At 44.5% G+C, this 18449-nt stretch overlaps 1 protein-coding gene across 1 annotated transcript in view; it reads left to right on the top strand.

The window, feature by feature from the left end:
• The window catches only part of LOC125147624 (guanylate cyclase 2G-like), a 43317-nt gene that overhangs the window by 11655 nt on the left and 13213 nt on the right, over nucleotides 1-18449 (top strand). Inside the window, 9 exon segments of the mRNA XM_047824684.1 lie at nucleotides 48-155; nucleotides 805-968; nucleotides 3260-3397; nucleotides 5588-5674; nucleotides 6398-6502; nucleotides 7025-7096; nucleotides 14110-14269; nucleotides 16333-16455; nucleotides 16458-16487. Coding sequence (XP_047680640.1) covers nucleotides 48-155; nucleotides 805-968; nucleotides 3260-3397; nucleotides 5588-5674; nucleotides 6398-6502; nucleotides 7025-7096; nucleotides 14110-14269; nucleotides 16333-16455; nucleotides 16458-16487 — 987 coding nt within the window.

The following is an 18449-nucleotide window of genomic DNA, read 5'->3' as shown; positions in this document are numbered from 1 at the left end:
AGTGGGCACTGACTTACAATTGTCTTCTTTTTTTATATATATATAAGACGCGAGAAATCTCTCCACTCTTCCTTGGCCCCAGGGCTCACTTCCTGAAGACAGACCCAGCTGTGGATTTGACAATGAGCTCTGTGGAAAGGCGCCTGCTTCTACCGGTCAGTGCAGGCGCTCAGAGAAGGCGGTAGGTAGGGATTCTCCCCAGGAGGGTATCTCAACAACGGTGGCACTGTTGATGTTTGGGGCAGGCTACTCTTTGTGTGCGGACGTGTCCTGTGCACTGAATAGCTGCATCCCAGGCCTCTACCCGCTACAGGCTAGCCACGCTCTCTAGTTGCAGCCACCCAAAAAATCTCCAACATCACCTGCCTCCCCTGTAGAGAACCTCAGCTCCAGAGAAACCTGGCCCCCGGGATGTGAGTCTCAGGGACTTCATTTCTAAGGAGTTAGAGTCTGAACAAGGGAGCTGGTGCTCCTGGAATTAGATGGATCATAACAGAGAACAACTCTAAGAACTCATAGTGAGCGTTCAGTAACAGTGGTGGTGGTACTAGAAGTCATCCCCATTGTCTACAATGGAAGTTTCTATCCACAGGGGTAGGTGGGTGCAGTTGCCATGGGAACCAGAGGGGAGGTCAGAAAAGAATTCTTGGGAGAGACGAGTCTGAGTGGACCCGGGACATCCTAGCTTGGACCCAGGCCTGGATAGCCTTTGAGGCATCTGTGTGGCATGACCAGGCTGGGGCCAGGATGTGCTCTCTTCTGTTCTTCAGCAGGCTGTAGTGATGACATGTCCCTGTCCTCCAGGCGTGACTGCTGTGATCCTCGCTATGACCCCCTTGATTACTGTCTTGGGAGCTGTCATCATAGGTCTTTGGTTAAGGATTCAGAGGGGAAAATGGCAAAGGCGAAAGGAAGACATTTGGTGGCAAATCAATTATGATGACATCACCATTCTGCCCCCAAACAAGGTGAGGCCACAGACGGCCCAGATAGCCACTTCCTGCTCACGGCTAGTGATTTGTGGAAGGGACCTCATCTAGGAGTTTCTGAAAGCCGAGGCTGACTCATTTATAAAGTGGATGCTTAACAGAGCCTTTAGCCCCACATTCTGGCTCTGGGCCTCCCACTTCCTTGATGAATATCCCTGGCAATGTCATTTCTGGGCCTTAGCTTCTGAATCCTTATAAATGATCAGATGGTCTCGAAGATTCCCTTCAGCTCTATTACCCTGTGGGTGTAAGGACTCATATATCCTGCTCAAATATCAAAGCTGTCTCCCCGGCAGCATTTCGTTATTTTTAAAACCACATGAACTCCTTTAACCGGCTGATGACGAATATAGTAAGAATCATTTGCTCAACGACCTCTTCTGAGGGAGGCGAGCCCCACGGAGGTGTCTACAAGGTGAGACAGAAGCCCCATAAATGGAGTGAGTAAATGTCTCAGCCGCATCTTCAGAAAGCAGGTGACATTTGGGAAGAGGGATTTGCTAGAGATGACCAGGAGAGAAGTAACGCAGGGTGAGCCGGGATTTATATATTTATAAATATATTAAATATTGATTTAATATACATTAAACAAATAAATGTATATTTATTACATTTAATAAACATAACGTTGTTTGATAAGGGTGTAACATTTACATAATTTCAAAAACTACTACCATGACTGTATCTTATGACTCAGTGTATTTTAGCTTGAAATTTTGAAGTGTCTTTTCTTTCTTTTTTCTTTTTTTTGTTATTAATATTAAACAGGGCAATCTTTGCAAGCATACGTTGATTATTTGGGAGGATTTATTGCCCTACCGGAAATGTTAGTAAGAAATGTTCTTTAGATTAGAAAGACGGATTCAAGTTTCTATAGGTTTTTTTAAACAATTTTTTAAGTTTATTTATTTATTTTGAGACAGAGAGAGAGAGAGAGAGAGAGATCACAGGGGAAGGACAGAGAGAGACAGGGAGAGAGAGTGAATCCCAATCAGGCTCCACACTGTTAGCGCAGAGCCTGATGCAGGGCCTGAACCTACGAACTGGGAGACGATGACTGAGCTGAAATCAAGAGTTGGGACGCCCTGCCGACTGAGCCACCCGGGCACCCGAGTTCCTGCAGTTTAATAAGAGCTCTCTGTTCCTGGGAAGAGGGAGAGGGAGGGAGTAAATTTTGCTTTCACCTCAATTTATTAAAAACCTACAACTGAAATGAATTTTAAAGATCAGTAATTTTAGAATTTCAGAGAGTACTTGCTCAGGAGTACATGCTACTCAAGATATCAAGAGAATAACAAGAATCTATGTATTTGACCAGATTTATGAGTCTTAAATATCTCAAAGCAAAAGAAAAGTGTTCTAGAATGTTGGTGCTTATTAAAAAAAAGCACTAAAGTGAGACCAAAGTATATAGGTTTGTTCTCACAGACATTTAGATTAACTGTGAAGATAAGGAATGCATTATGGGTCAAAATCAAACATTTCTCTCATGTTATGTATGCGTTGTTCCTATTATATTGGCTTTCTTTTCAAAATTGTAGTTTGTATTATTCATTTCTTTTTAGTGGTATTCTTGAATGTACTATTCATTCACTAAATGAGTTGGGACTTTCAAAAAATAAAGGTGACTTAGAGGAGCTGAAATCAAGGAAGCTCCAACACGTTAGGACCAGATCAGACTTCACTAGCAAGTTGTTTCCAAAGTCTCTGGAGGTTCTGGGGCTCACTGGTCTGGTCCTGGGGTGAATGACAGATTGGGGGTGGAGATGTGGCGGAGAAGAATACTCAGCCTTCTTCCCTCTTCAACCAAATCAGCTCTGCTCTGTCCTGCCCGGTTTCTACATTAGGGTTCCAGGTAAGACTCTGCTTGAAAAACAGCATTCCTCTGTTTTAAATACATTCTCTAGGTGTTAGGGAGGCACTGGGGTTATTAAATAGAGAGGTAATGTGGTTAGGTGCTCATTTCAGAAGAGGATTCTGGCATCAGGAGACACATCGAATTAAGCGCCAGAGCCAGAACTTGAATTTGGGCCGTCTGACCCCAGAGCCTTATCCATGACAACTGTCGGTGGTGGTATAGACACAAGAGTGACTTATGTAGTAGCCAAGCATTTACACTTTGGGTCAGAGGGATCAGGACTCAAGGCCTGACTTTCCCCACTTATTAACTGCGTGACCTTGGTGCCCATTTTCCTGAACTATAAAAGGCACACTCTCTTCGGTACTTGGTCGTGCTACGGAGAGCAATCGGGTTGCGTTGTGTTTTACAGCCATCCCAGAGATGCACGCCCATGTCGAGAGGAAGCAACAGTAACTCATCTAGTGTGATGATTTCTGGGGATGCCAGTTCCCTTGTCAAGAGCCAGCAGGTGGAAGAGGTCTTTTATGCCCCTGTAGGGCCTTACCAGGTACTATTGAGGGCAAAGTGACTGCATGCATGTTGTAGTGTGTGTCTCTGTCCCCTGTCCTTTCTGCCAGGCAGGGCACTGTGAATACAGGAACACTCCAAGTAAAAGCCAGGGTGTTCTTGTGGCTCCAGAGCGGTGCGTCTCAAACTTCAATGTGTACATGAAATACCGGGGCTCTTGTTACAAAGCCGATGCTGTTGAGTGGGTCTGGGGTGGGGCCTGAGGTTCTGCATTTTCCCTAACAAGCTCCCAGGTGATTCCTACGCTGGCTTCTAGACTAGACTCAGCTCTGTCCAAGAGAACTTGCCATAAAGAGGAAAATATTCCAAATCTGCATGGTCCAGTATGGTACCGTTCTAAGACTATTAAACATGAGTGTGCTGGGGAACTGGTTTTGAGTTTTATATAATTTTAATTTGGGGGGAACCTCACGTGGCTAGTGGCTACCTTATTGGACAGTGTCTTCGTAGAACATGTATTACTGCCTCCTTGGTACCACTTCAGCACTGACGAATTGGCTCCTGCAGTATAAGCATGGACAGCCACCAGAGCCTGCGACATAATTCCTGCCTGCCCTTTCTCACCCTCTCTTCCACTCCCCAGACCGTTATGGCTGCCTGTGCTTAGCACTCCTCTAGAAGTTCAAGTCCTCTGGGTGAAAAATATGTGATAAAAAAAATCTCATATATAGTGTTTGAAATATACAAAAAAAAAATATTATCTGGGAGGTCCTGGAGAGCAGGGGCCAAAAGCTCCAAGCAAGGAAAATTTTGTTCCTTGCTCTAAATTGGGTTTCATGAAGATTGGAACCAAAACATTCCTCATGCAACTGAACTTATTTTTCTAAATGTTTACTTGGGTTTCGAACTACAAAAAAACTGTCTTGAATATGATCATCCATAAAACCCTGAGCACCTTTATTCATACAAAACTGTGTATAATGGTCCAGTAGCCATTTAGAGATGGCAACCAGGAAGCCACAGAATATCTCTATTGATTAATCTTCCTGAAATATTTGCTCTCTTCTCCCTCAAATACCATCACTGAGGTCCCCAGCTCTTTATGGTAATGTCCAAACTCTTTAACAAGGGTTCAAGGCTGTCTACTGCCTAGTCCCAGCCTACTTTCAGAAAAATTGTTTCTCGTGGCTGAAATCCTGTACTATCCAGTCGGTCTTACTGCTTAAGCCATGTGTGTTTTTCACCTTCGACGATGTCATGACTACTGCCCCTACCCCACCCCCTCTGGAACCTTCTTGCCTTTCAGAGTTCAGCCTTAGCATTACCTCTTCCAAGAACCCTCTCCTCTATCCCACAGGGTGCCTTCCTCCTTGGGAACCCCCATCATAGACCAGAGTCTTTTGCAATTAACCCCATACTAAAAGTGGGAGATCTTGGGTTGGCATTTAAATTGTGCTGAGGCTTGTGTGTCCAGATTCTTTTTTTCTATGCAGATTTTCCCAGGTTGTCAGATGATTTGTGGCAATTTGTTGACTCTCTTAAAGCAGACTTAATAGGTAATGGCAATGAGATATGCCACTTCCTGAAAGCCAGATATGTGCCAAGCATTGAGTTAACAGTGTTACGTATTTTAACTGATTTAACCGTTGTAAGAACTCGATGAGATAAGTTTCCTTTTTAATCTCCATGGTACAGATGAGGAAATGGAAGCTTGGAGAAGTTAAATCCCTTGTTCAAAGTTAGTAAGCTGTAAGCAGTAAGAGGTAAGCAGAAGTAAGGTAAGAGCAGTAAGGTCGTAAGCAGTAGAAATGGCCTTGACCCAGGTATCTGACTCCAGACTTACTCTTAAGACCTCAGCTCACCATCCCTTTGAATGAAAATGGGACATTACTGTGTAATAGAGTGTAATCTTGGAGTCAGATGTTCAAATCCTGGCTGTATTACCTACAAATGTGTGACCTTGGACAAGTTACTGAACCTTAGTGATCCCACCTGGAAACATGCCCGTCTTGCAGGGCTATGATACGTGGGAAATGAGATCTTATGTGTTAAGAAGCTAGCTGAGCACCTACACATAGCACAGTGCCACCCTGGCCTGATCTGGACTCTGATGTCCCTTTTGTAGGTGGATTTCTTGCTGGTTTTCCTGCTTCCCTTCCTAGTCTTTTCTGAGTAGAGCTTTTCTGGATCATCCTGGATTAAGAGCATTCCACTTTGTCTCTGGTTCCAGGGAAACCATGTGGACATCTGCTACGTGGGTGACCAAGCAAAAGCCTCAGTCAGGAGGAAGCTGTCTGTGCTGCAGGAAATCCGACTGGTGAGGCTCCTTGCCCCTCTCCCTGGGAGAGAGAAAGTGGCGCTGATCTCTGGCTCTCTGTTGCCAGCTCCCTCTTCCCATCTGGGAACACCCCAGTCCAAAGGATCAATGATGGGAAGCTTCTTCCCTTACCTTGGCCCACTACCCCCATCCCCTGACAGCCCAGACATTAGGCTTAAGACCCTTTAGGCACCTGAAATCTGGGACCCCTTCCAGCCTTGCCCTTTTCCCTTAAATTCCCCCTGGCCTTCACTCCACCTCTCCATCCTCTGTGTCTGTGAGGATTGTTCACCTCTCTTGAAACTTTTCCTTGGATGGAGTCAGATTCATGGGGTCTGACTTCTTGCTTGAAATCTATGACCTGTCATGGCCCAGACACCGTGGCATTGACAGCCATGAACACCAGGAAGCAGGGCCAGGTCTGTTTACTATGATGTGGTTTTAGTTAATCCCCATGGCTAAGGTTAGACTTGGATCATTCCTCTGGTTTATTTGCTAGAGGCAGACTGCCTGGATTTACCTCCCAGCTCTGCCACTAATAAGCTGTACGATCTTCAACACATTATTTTACTGTTGAGCATCAGTTTCCTCATCTGTAAATGGGAACAGTCAGAGTTCCTTTCTCACAGGGTCTTTGTGAGAATTAAGTGTATGTAAAGCACACAGCAGAGTTCCCAGCACAGAAGATGTACTACGATCATAAGCTATTATTATTATTTTCAGGTATATGAAGTAGGGCATGAAAACATTGTCCCCTTCTTTGGCATTTGCACAGAACCACCCAATGTCTGCATTGTCACCCAGTATTGCAAAAAAGGGAGTCTTACGGTAAGCGAACTAGTAAACCTTACTTCAGGTTAGATTAATAGCAGCTAATAAAGAACTCGTCAATGTTTTGCCCTTTATCCAAGAACAGTCCCTCTCTGGTTTAATTGCAAGACCTGCATTATCTTGTTGGGCCGCCTACAGGGGATACAATTAGCAGTGGAATTGCCAACAGTCAATTTTTCTTTGCTCTGGGTGGAGATTGCCTGAGCCTGTTTTTGTTGCCTAAGACACTATTGCTACTTCTGAATTGTGTTTCTGGACCCCCTCCTACCCATAGTGTGTGACCATTGGCTTCATGTCTGGAAAAAGGAAGCATTTATAAGACTCCAGACTTAACAATGAGTCAGGTTATAATATCTCCTGGGAAATTTCGAGTATTGGCTGTAGATTACTCTGCCTCAGGTGGCTATATTGGTTCTGGTCAAAATGATCCAACATATTAGAATCAAAACTATTCAGCACACAAAACTCCCTGTGGTTCGGGTTGAGTCAATGGTGATAATCTGAGTAACTGTCTTTCAGGATGTTTTGAGAAACTCAGATAATGAGATGGATTGGATATTCAAACTCTCATTTGCATATGACATTGTCAAGGTGAGTACGGCATAAAACTTAAGGAACAAATCCCATAGCGTTTTTGAGTTGTTCCGTGTTTTTGGTGAAGTTGAACTGTAATCTTTCCTGAAAACTCTGATCTTGCTCAGATCTCCTCAAAGTGATTGCACTTAAAACTCACCACTTCAGTCAGGTTTTCCATTCTTTTCACCCTCCTTGATTTCAAGTAGGCACACTAAAGTTGAAAGGGATGCTAGGTTTATCCAGTACCCAAAGAGCAGAGTATTTACATTTCAGGGTAGAACTTTTTACCCCGAAGAAAATCTAATTACTAGGCCATGAAGCAAGCTGGGGAGGAAGATTCCCAATACCTCTTCTTTCTGCCTAGTTTTTGATTCCTTTCCCCAGAAAATGGGAATTGGTGCCACAATTGCCTCAAAGCTCTTGATCTGAGAGGTGGGCTATGGATGCAGATCTGGAAGCTGTACAAGCAGGCAGCAGAGTCTTTCCTTTGGGCAAAGAGGGCTGTGGTGTTTGAAAAAAAAAAAAAAGTAATAATAGTAGCAATCGCAGTACTTGTGGCCTTGTAGCTAAAGTATATTTAGTGATTATTTTTGCCCGCTTTCTACCCCTTTGTGTATTAACTTATTTAATTCTCACAACAAAATATGAGGTAGATCTATCATAGCTCCATTTCACAGATGGAAGGGGAGTATGGGGAGCAGCACGTCAGTGTGGCCCAGCTAAGTCTATCCTCCTCACCCCGGGCTAAAATCCAGCCTCATTTTGTAAACTTGCCCTGCCTGCTTTCACCATCAGAGGGGACTATGCCCACAACCTGGGAGTGGGTCTTGGTGAGGAAGTCCCTCAGTCTGACACATGGGCAGCAGGACAGGACTGGCCATCATCTGTCAATCAACAGTCCATTCATCCACCAACAGACTCCTTTAGGTTGAGACTTGGCCTGGGTGTTGTGAGGAACACAGGGTGAAATATAAGCTCTGCCCTCCTGCAGTAGTGACTGGTGAGTGACTTTGGAAAGTCACTTCCCCTCTCTGGACCTCAGCTTCCATGTGCGTTCAATAGATGAGGTTGGCCTGACTAATATCAAAGAGGTTTTTTCTTTTTTCTCTAGGATTTGATTGCCCCTTATTTCGGAGAAGCTGAATCTTACGGGCCTTGTGAAACTTCGGTTTCCTGGGCTTTAGTGGAAACCGGAATATTGTAATTACCAAGAAAGGTAGACAAATTGAAATCGCCTATGACTGGGTCCTCCCGGACAACCATGGGCCACCACTGTCATTATTTTAGTAAAACTGTATGGAACATCTATTAAGGGTTGGCCTTACTCTGGGAACTGTCATAAGAAGACAAGGACTTGTTTTCATCGCTAGATGGAATAAAATCTAGGTACAGAAAAAAAAAGTTAGGAAATATACATATAAAATTAAATGGTGGGATAGTTATAAATAGGATCTGATGTGGCATTCTTTTCTACCCTGGACTCCTCTCTCCTTCCCTTCACCCACACTCTCTTCCCTTCCTATCAAGCCCAGAGAAGTATTCTAGACTCCAGGGATCTGTCTCCTGCCCCAGCCAAAACAGATGACATCATGTATATTTGTTATGAAGAGAAAACCAGTAAGTTAGCTGTCCCCAGGTAAGATACGAATAACTAATAGATTTAGCTTTTTCCATCGGCATTTGGTTTTTGAGAGGAGATAACCCAAAAGTTTCTCTGGAGAAATGCTAGGGTAGGTGATAATGGCACTCTGAAAGGAAAGTCTCCCTGGTATTAATCAGTCCTTTCAGGTCACTGAGTCTCTATCCCCTGCTCCATGCCAGGGGAACCAAAGACAGCTGGACACCTTGTTTTAGAAGGATTGCTGTCTTCTGAAATGGAGCATGCGCATTATGGGACAGTGTAAGGAAGTCATAATGAGTTCAGTCAAGGTACATTTAGGCGCTTCAAGGTCAATTACTCTGCCAGAATTCCTTCGAAAGGGACTAGTAGTAACATAAAATTCACGAAAGCTTCTCAGAGATTTCCCATTGGTGACCCAGGCACTGGGCCAAACTCTGTGTGTCAGATTGTGCTTCTGGCCATCACATATCAATCATAAAAACAATTCCTCTCCTGATGTTTATTTGACCAGAACACTCTCGATGCCAGGTACCAGAGAAATTCCGAGATGCCACAGACTTTTCAAGTCAACCGACATATATTGACTGAGCACCTAATTTGACTGAGACCCAATTCTGGGCATGGAGGGCACAGAAGAATTGGCTCGTTGTGCTGTTCCTGAAGAGTTCAACCCAGTGGAGCCAGCCTGGGAAGGAGCTTTGGAGATTATAATACTCTTCTCGAGTGAGGGATGGGACTTCAATTTCTAAGTAAGAGAAGTCTTAATGGATTAAGAGGATGAGAGCAGTTGGCATTGAAGTTGTCTTGGGTGTTTGAACCCTGGCTTTCCACTACTGACCAGGTGACCTTACCTACCTTGAGCCTCAGTGTCCCTGTGTATAAAATAAAGATAACAACAGTCCCCATCTCGTAGAGTTGTTGCGAGAACTAAGATATGCTCAGCACTGTGCTTACCCATTAATAGGTATATACCAAATATCATTTGTTAGGTGAAGCAATAGTATTGCTGTTATCACAGATAACTCCATCACTAGTACTAAAAAAATGTACAGTCAAAAAATTTATTCCCCCAACAGTCCTATGGGATGAATTAGCACTGTCCAAAAAATACCAGCTGCATGGGACTACTAACCACTGGTAACGTAGGTAGCTCCAACTGAAGTGTGCGGTAAGTGTAAAATTCACACCAGATTCAAAGAATTAGTAAAAATATCTCACTATTTCTATATTGATTACATGTTGAAATAAGTTTTTTAAATACATTGGGCTAAGTAAAGTATATCATTAAAAGTAATTTTACCTATTTAACTGAACAAGTGAAAATTATACACGTAGCTTGCACTGTGTTTCTATTGGACAGTGTTCTTAATAACCAGCAATTCAGGCCACTATTCGTTCACTTTTAACTCCAATATTAATAAAATTAATAGTTACTCCATTTTCAAGAGGCAATAAAATGAGGCTTAGTGAAGGTGAAGTAACCACCCAACTGGTAAGAGGGAGGTTGGGATTTGCAACCAGTCTGTCTCCAAAGGCTGAGTTCTTCCTTCCACGTTCTGCTTCTTGCCTGTATAAAGTACAAGAGACCCCAAATGTGGGATGCAGAAATGAGAGCACTGGGGGTACCCCCCACTCAACTTTCCATGAGGGGAGTAAATGTAACTAGCAGACAGGTCGGTAATAGAATTGCAAAAAGTGCATGAGATCTGGCACATAAATCATAAACCTCTCATTTCTACTTGGCCTGTGACAATACACATAAAATCATACTTTTCCACCACAACAGGAAAAGAAAAAGAACTGAAGAGATGTGTGGTGTCTCTTAAAGAGGACTCCATTTCTAGGATTTCCACTGTATCCCAAACATCTCCTAATGGAATGTGCTCTGTTAATAAACCTGGACCTCAGGAGTGATCAGTGGTGACCAGATGTAAAATGTCTCCTGCCTAGGGTGGGCCTGGCTCTAGCAAGGCCAGGGACAGTTGTGAGGGTCAGGGACAGCCCTGCTGCATGGGGAGGTCTCCATGAGGTGAGAGAGAATTCTTGATTGGACAGAGGTCTCCCCAGATTGCGTGCCCAGACCTTGGCTTGTTGAGCCTCACTGGAGAATTCCAGAGACGGCCCCCAGACAGCCCCCTCTGGGTTCAAGTGAGTGGGTTGCAGTCCCAAAATGTGATTGAACTCTATCATCTCAAAAAACAAACAAGCCTCCTGAATTTGGGGGTAGGAGTAGGAATGGTGTATCCACTGCCCTGGGGGTTTCCTCACTGCTTTCTGCATTAGCCTGTATTTCTTTCTTTTTTTTTTTAAGTTTATTTATTTATTTTGAGAGAGAGAGAGAATGAGTAGGGGCGGGCAGAGAGAGAGAGGGAGAGAGAATCCAAAGCAGGCCCATACTGTCAGCACGGAGCCCGATGTGGGACTCGAACTCACGAACTGTGAGGTCATGATCTGAGCTGAAACCAAGAGTCAGACACTTAACTGACTGAGCCACCCAGGCACCCCAGACTGAATTTCTAATGCATTATTAGCTCAGGAGTTTTACTAAAGCAGGATGGTGACTCAGACTATGATCACTGCTGGAGGGAGAGTGAGTCCCTGAGCTGGTGACCAAGAGGCCCAAGGACCCCATCTCTGGGTGCAATAGTCCACTCAGGGCCTCCTCACATTCATCTTTTCTGGAACATTGAGTGCTATGTACCACACCCATGGGTGACATCACCCCCCTTCTCAGCTGGGCTTGAGAGTCATTTGAACCTCCTATCATGGTGTTAGGAGAATAGGTGTGCTTTGACCGCCCCGCCGCCCTGGCCTCCTGGACAATCACCAGGACACCGGAAACAATAAAAGCTAATGATTTAGAAGCGGCTGTACTTTGAAGGCAACCCAACCTGGGTTTATATTCCAGCTTTGCCCTCACTCTTCAGGAGCAGTTTAAAACTGTGAGTTTCCTCATTGGGAAACAGAGAATGGGAATATTAATCTATCTCCAAAAAGACCAAATGTGATAATATGTATAAAGCACCCTGCACAATGCATAGTACAAAGTGCTCAAAGAAAGGTTTATTGATATTTATTTGTTCATCACAGGTCCACATCACAGTGAGAATCTCCATGGACCCTGGTGGCTTCAATGCAATGCTCAGTCACTCCTCACTCTCTGCCCTTCAGAGCTTTCTTTCTTCAGTCGAGGACATTTGTGCAGTTGGTCAAGGGCAGGGACTTGGGACTCGGACTGTACTTATTCCCAGTCCTGCTCCACTGCGGGCCAGCGATGTGACCTGGGGCAGGTTAACTTCTTCATTTCTCCCTTTCCCTATTTGTAAAATGAGGTCAATGACAATACCACCTGACTCTACAAGGTCACTACGGGAATTACACGAGCTAGTTTAAATAAGGGACTTAGAATGGATGTCACATAAGGTTAGCATGATAACCTTAAAAAAAAGTATCCAGTAAGACCCTTGAGAAAGACACTGTCATTTTCACTCTTGCTCTGAAACCTCTTGGGTGAGACAGGTGTGAGGAGATCCATGCTACTCAGGCTAATGCAATTAAAATGGCTCTGTGACAGCCCCATACCTGTGACATACTCAGGTTGCTGGCTCTCTACCAGCTCCCACGCTAAGTATTTTGAAAATGAATGGTTCAGAGATTCAGATCAAAGATCTAAAGAAACTTTATGTAGGTATTTCAACTCCAAGAGGCAGGAAATGTTGAATAAATATTACAGAAATGTCTTGTTGTGAAGCCATCAAGGAAGGTAAGGAAACAAAGACCCCAGGATCATAAACAGTGGGTCCCCCTATCCCCCTGCACTGTTACAGTTACTTCCAAAACATAGTCAGCCTGTCCCCTTAGCCTTCGTTTCATTGCTTCTAGGTCTGCCCTTGGAAATTTCAGAGAAATACAAACATCCATCAATCAGATCCTGCTTCAAATGTGACCGTTCTCATTTTCAAATTCATCTCTTCTCTATCTAGCCTCTCCAAATACCTGTTTCCCTCCTCAATCCCAGGTCTTTCTTTAAAGCCCTTCCCTGCCTATGGAAAGATCTGTGCACTCTGCCCTCGTCTCCTTGCCAAATGAGTGTGCCCTTTGCCTTCATGACTCACCTCCTTTAGCAAACTCTTCCTGTTGGCACACTTTCCCCATTCTGATTAGTCTCTTTGGGTTCCTTCGCATCCAGCTTGGCTTGTGCCACACACAATCCATAGTTAATGTAGGCTCTTCTGTTCAGGTCCAACCATTGGTCTTTTCTTTTTAAGCTCCCCAGGTGATTTTAATGGGCGGCCAAGATGTGAAACAGTAGAGGAGGCCAGCTGTTCTCAGACTGTGTGCACATGAATCTCCTGGGGATTGGGTTAAAATGCACAGTCTGATTTGGTACATCTGGGCAGGGCCTGAGACTCTGCATTTCTGCCAAGCTCCCAGGTGCTGTTGGTGCTGCTGGTCTCAAGGCCATGTTTCAAGTGGTGGGGATCTAGACAGTCCTATCTTGTAGATGGTGAAATTGAGGCCCAGCGAGGTGAAGTGTCTTGCTTGAAGAGACCGAGCGGTGAAGTGGAGATGTGATGTATGCCTTCTGACTCTGGTGTTCTTTCTGGGCCTTTCATAAATAATGGTACTTTATTATTGCATAATAATAATAGATATAAATGTTTAAGAACATGGCAGATGACATGAGAATTTTCCAACGTTCCTCATTTTATTGCTTTTCCCCTCAAAGTGTTCAAACAGGACCCTAAAGTGCATATAATATAATATAATATAATATAATATAATATTATTATAGAATCATTACATGTAGGTAGGAGTAGAATATAACTTGCAACATGTAGGTAATAAAAGAATATTCTTAATTACGTAGTGTTGTTTCCAAGTTGATTTTTTTAATCATTTTTATACACATTTTTCATGATAATTTTTGGTGGGTGTTTACTTTGTGTCATGCACCATGTCTGGTGTCTCATACGCATTATTGCATTTAATCTCCACAGCCTCCCTCTGAGGTAGAGATCATCACATCCATTTTGATGAGAAAAATGAGGCTTATGGGGTCAAGTAACTTGCTCTCTGCTAAGTGTTAGAGCTGGGATTTCAATTCAGGAGTCTGACCACTTAGTCAGACTCTATTTTGTTTAGCTTATTGGAGCTTATTTATTTTAGGCTGGCCTTGCCTTCATGGCTGCACACTGGGGAGCCAGAAATAGTTTCCCCTACTTGGGTGACACTATCCAGGTTGACTCAAGGGCAAGGGGCTGTTAGTGGTTCTTGAACAGATGAACATAGAGATGGGCGGTTCCCCTCCTCTGGGTCATGTTTCTTCCATCTGTTTCTGTCTGTGTCTTCCAGCAGGTTCCATTGGCCCCTACGCTAATTCATTTGCTTATTTTCACTCTTCCAGGGCATGCTGTTCCTCCACAGGAGCCCCCTGGGGTCCCACAGCAACCTGAAGCCTTCCAACTGCCTGGTGGACAGTCAGATGCAGGTGAAACTGACAGGCTTTGGGCTGTGGGAGTTCAAGTACGGCCGGACATACAACGAGGAACCGACAGACCACTAGGGTAACCACTGACAGATCGTGCACCCACTAGCCCACGTGGTAACGGGGCATCTGACCCCACCCTATTTCCTGAAGCTCACTCACAGGTGCCAGCAGGGGGCCTTCCTCTGGAGCTGACAGTGCGTGGTTGTTCTATTCACCCAAGGGAGCGGGAAAAAATAGCCTCCAGGGTGGTGAGTCCGTGGTGTGACGTCTGAATTAGAAGGTTAGGGCTCATCCTGGCCAGGCCGTGTGGCCCAAAGCAAGTCACCGGTCTTCTTCTTAGCCCCCTATACCCCACTACACTTCACCTGTGTTCTCAGCACACCATCTGCAGGCCCTTCAAAGACCATGGGTTCAGCGGTCCTACATCCTCTCGCTGCTCTGGTATCACTTGAGAAGCTTTACAAAATATGTGGGTGGCTGGGTCTCACCCCAGATATCTGAAGATGAAATCTGGGCATCAGCACTGTTTTTTAAAAACTCTCGGGGCACCTGGGTGGCTCAGTCGGTTAAACATCCACCTTTGATTTCGGCTCAGGTCGCGATCTCACAGTTCCTGAGTTCACGCCCCATGTTGAGCTCTGTGCTGATGGCACGGAGCCTGTTTGGGATTCTCTCTCTCCTTCTCCCTCTCTCAAAAATAAATAAATAAACCTTTCAAGTAAAATAAAATTAAATAGAAACAAAAACTCTCAAGTGATCCTGATGCGCATCTCAGGGCAAGACCTTCTGCCTGGAGTCAAACCCTCCTTTGCATATGAGCAAACTGAAGCTCGGACTCTTCCTTGTCCAAAGCTAGTGAGCAGTCTTGAGTCTTACCTCGCATGTATCCCAGCCATCTGAACTCCTCTCCCTGGGGCAGCACATTGCCAACAGCTTTGCTGAGCGCATGCGAGGAGGTTCTGTAACACGGGATGAGGCCTTACAGAAAGACAAAGGGGGAAATTCTGAAAACCTGCTTGTAGTCACCCTACTTCCCCATCCCCCAGTATATTTTCTTTTAATGATTGTAACCTACAATGAAATAAACCCATCAACCTCACACCAACAAATAAATGTAGGTATATAAAATATCAGGAACATAGAAATCTGTAAAGACAGAATGCGGACTGGTGCTTGCTGGGGGCTGGGGGTATAGGAAACAGAGAGAAACTGCTTAATGGCTGCAGGATTTTACTTTGAGGCCCTGGAAACGTTTTGGAAGTAGATAGGGTGGTTTGTTGTACAATCTTGCAAAGGGGCTAAATAACTAACACTGAATTGTTTGCTTTAAAAGGGTTCATTTTATGTTCTATGAATCGTACCTCTATAAGTTAGTTTTTTAAATGTAGACAATACAGGGGCGCCTGGGTGGCGCAGTCGGTTAAGCGTCCGACTTCAGCCAGGTCACGGTCTCGCGGTCCGTGGGTTCGAGCCCCGCGTCAGGCTCTGGGCTTATGGCTCAGAGCCTGGAGCCTGGTTCCGATTCTGTGTCTCCCTCTCTCTCTGCCCCTCCCCCGTTCATGCTCTGTCTCTCTCTGTCCCCAAAATAAATAAACGTTGAAAAAAAAATTAAAAAAAAAATAAATGTAGACAATACAGGGGCGCCTGGGTAGCTCAGTTGGGTAAGGGTCTGACTTCGGCTCAGGTCATGATCTCGTGGTTCATGAGTTCAAGCCCTGCATCGGGCTCTGTGCTGATAGCTCAGAGCCTGGCGCCTGCTTCAGATTCTCCTGCTCTCTCTGTCCCTCCCCCACTCACGCTCTCTCTCTGTCTCTCAAAAATGAATAAATGTTAAAAAAAAAAAACATTTTAATGTAGACAATCACAGAAAGGGGAAGGAAAATGAAAACTTCTTGTAACTGCACAATCAGGTGTTAACCACAGTTAAGATGTTAGTGCTTGTTCTTCTTGATCGTTCTGTCTGCATTCACGTACACACAGACCCCTTTTTGCTCTACAAGTCAGGCACCATTAGGGCGGATTTTTCGGGGGCGGGGTACTTTCAGTTCTGTGTTTTCCTGAGAAAGAGGGGTGACTTTTCCGTTTCTGCCTGTCCCTCTCCCACTCCATGCTTCCCTCATGACACCCGTTGCTTTGCAGAGCTCTACTGGACGGCCCCAGAGCTGCTGCGGCTTCCAGAGGCACCCCGGTCAGGCACCCCAAAGGGAGATGTTTACAGCTTTGCCATCCTGATGACGGAGCTGATCCACCACCAGAACCACGGACATTTGCTGACCTCAACGAGATGCCAGACGGTAAAGCTGAAAGTCTCTTTGGCAGGCTTTGGTCATGTGGGCTAGCTTTTATTTCTTATATTTGCAGGGGGCAGGGTGGGGGCAGTGGCAGGCTAGCTTTTAAATGATTGTTTTTTATGAAGTGTTCATCAACTTATTTATTCCATTGTTTTTCTGTCTTAAAGTTTCTTTTTTTTTAATTAAAAAAAGTAGTTGCCGTTTGCTTACAAAAACAATCAAAGAGCTCAGAACTACATACTTTATTATAGCAGAGTGATCCTGTTGGAAAATGAGTCAGGTCATGTCACTTCTGGTCACAACATCCTCCCCTGGCTTCCCATTTGGGGAATGAAAACTAAGCCCTTACAGTGGCCGACAGGATCACCAAAGGCCTCTGACCTGGCCTCTGACATTCTTTATTAGGGTCTTATGGCTGCCATTCTAAGTTAACCACATACCTGCTGGGTGTAGTGGACAGAAATGTATTTTCTTATAGTTGTATAAGGCAGAAGTTCAAAATCAAGGTTTGGCAGGGCTGTGCTCCCTCTAGAAGCTTTAGGGAAGATCGGTTCTCTGCTTTGTCCAGCTTTTGGGGGTTGGTCCAGATTTCACGGGCTTGTGGTCACATTTCTCCAATCTCTGCCTTCACTTTGACGTTGCCTCCTCCTCTGTATATGTCTCTTTTGTCTGTGTCTTATAAGGACATTTGTCATTGGATTAGGGTCCACTTGGAAATCTGAAATGACCTCCTCAACCCAAGATAATTAACTATACCTGCAAAGACCTTTTTTTTCCAAATAAGGTCACGTTCGCAGGTTCTGGACGTTAGGATATGGACATATTCTTTGAGAAACAAAGTTCACCTCAATACACCTTTCTAATTCCATCTCCTATGGTTTGCTCATTTCAGTCATGCCGGCCACCTTCATGTGCCTCCAACATGCCAGACACATTTCTACCCCAGAACCTTTGCACACACTGTTCCCTCTGCCTGGATATCTTTCATCTCATATGTGTATACACAAATTTACCTCAATCTTTCTTAAGGACTACAGAATTTTCATTGTAAGGATAGGCTGTGTATTATTGATTGATGCACAGTTTGGTTGTTTTCCATTTTTCTTGCCATTACAGTTGATGCAGTGAGCAGCCTTGTATCTTTGTGGGCTTGAGATTGAAGAGATAAATGTATTTTAAGTATATTTAATTTTTTAAATAAATGCTGCCCAGTTGTCTTTATAAGATATATTTAGGCTCATTTTTTTGCTGAGTTGTCTCTTAACACACATCCCGTCATGGAATTAAGGGCAGAAGCTGGGGAGATAAAGCAAAATTTGATCAAGAATGATAAAAAAAAAAAAAAAAGTATAGTAGGTGTAACCCCCCAGCACTGTTATCTTCCACCTTGGCTGTGCCCTGGAATTACCTGGGGAACTTTAAAAACTACTGATGCCTGGATCTTGGCCTAGGAGGTGCTGATGCTATCGATCTGGGTGGCTGCCTGGGCATCAGCATTTGCAGGTGATTCCAACATGCAGCTCATGTTGAGAACCACTGTCTGAGAACAAGCATAGGGAGGTGTGCATGTATTAGTTGCTAAATCAACTCAGCCCACCTTTCCCTCCTGGTTTTTCTTCTTTATCACCATGCCTACTTTTTCTAGTCCATTCCCAATGGCCACCCTCAAGTTTCATTTTTAGATCATGCATTCCCTGGAGAATTTCAAGTCAGGATCCTTTCTCAATGTATATAGTTACTTTAAAAATGGATTCCACTTTCTAATTTATGGCCAAGTGAAAAAGAGGGGAGACTAATCCAAAAAGGGTCATTCAAATCCAAGGGCAACTGACTTTAGAACCAAGAAGCCACTCAGATATTCCGAGAGTGAGCCCAGGAAGGATCCCAGCCACACTCACTAAGCTCAGCTGCCATCCGGTTGCACCAGGTGGGGTGGGGGCGGGGTGGGAAGACTGTACCCAATTG

The sequence above is a fragment of the Prionailurus viverrinus genome, chromosome D2 (assembly GCF_022837055.1).
Source record: "Prionailurus viverrinus isolate Anna chromosome D2, UM_Priviv_1.0, whole genome shotgun sequence".
Classification (NCBI taxonomy): domain Eukaryota; kingdom Metazoa; phylum Chordata; class Mammalia; order Carnivora; family Felidae; genus Prionailurus; species Prionailurus viverrinus.
Note: the sequence above shows the minus strand (reverse complement) of the source record. Positions and strands in the feature narration are given on the sequence as shown.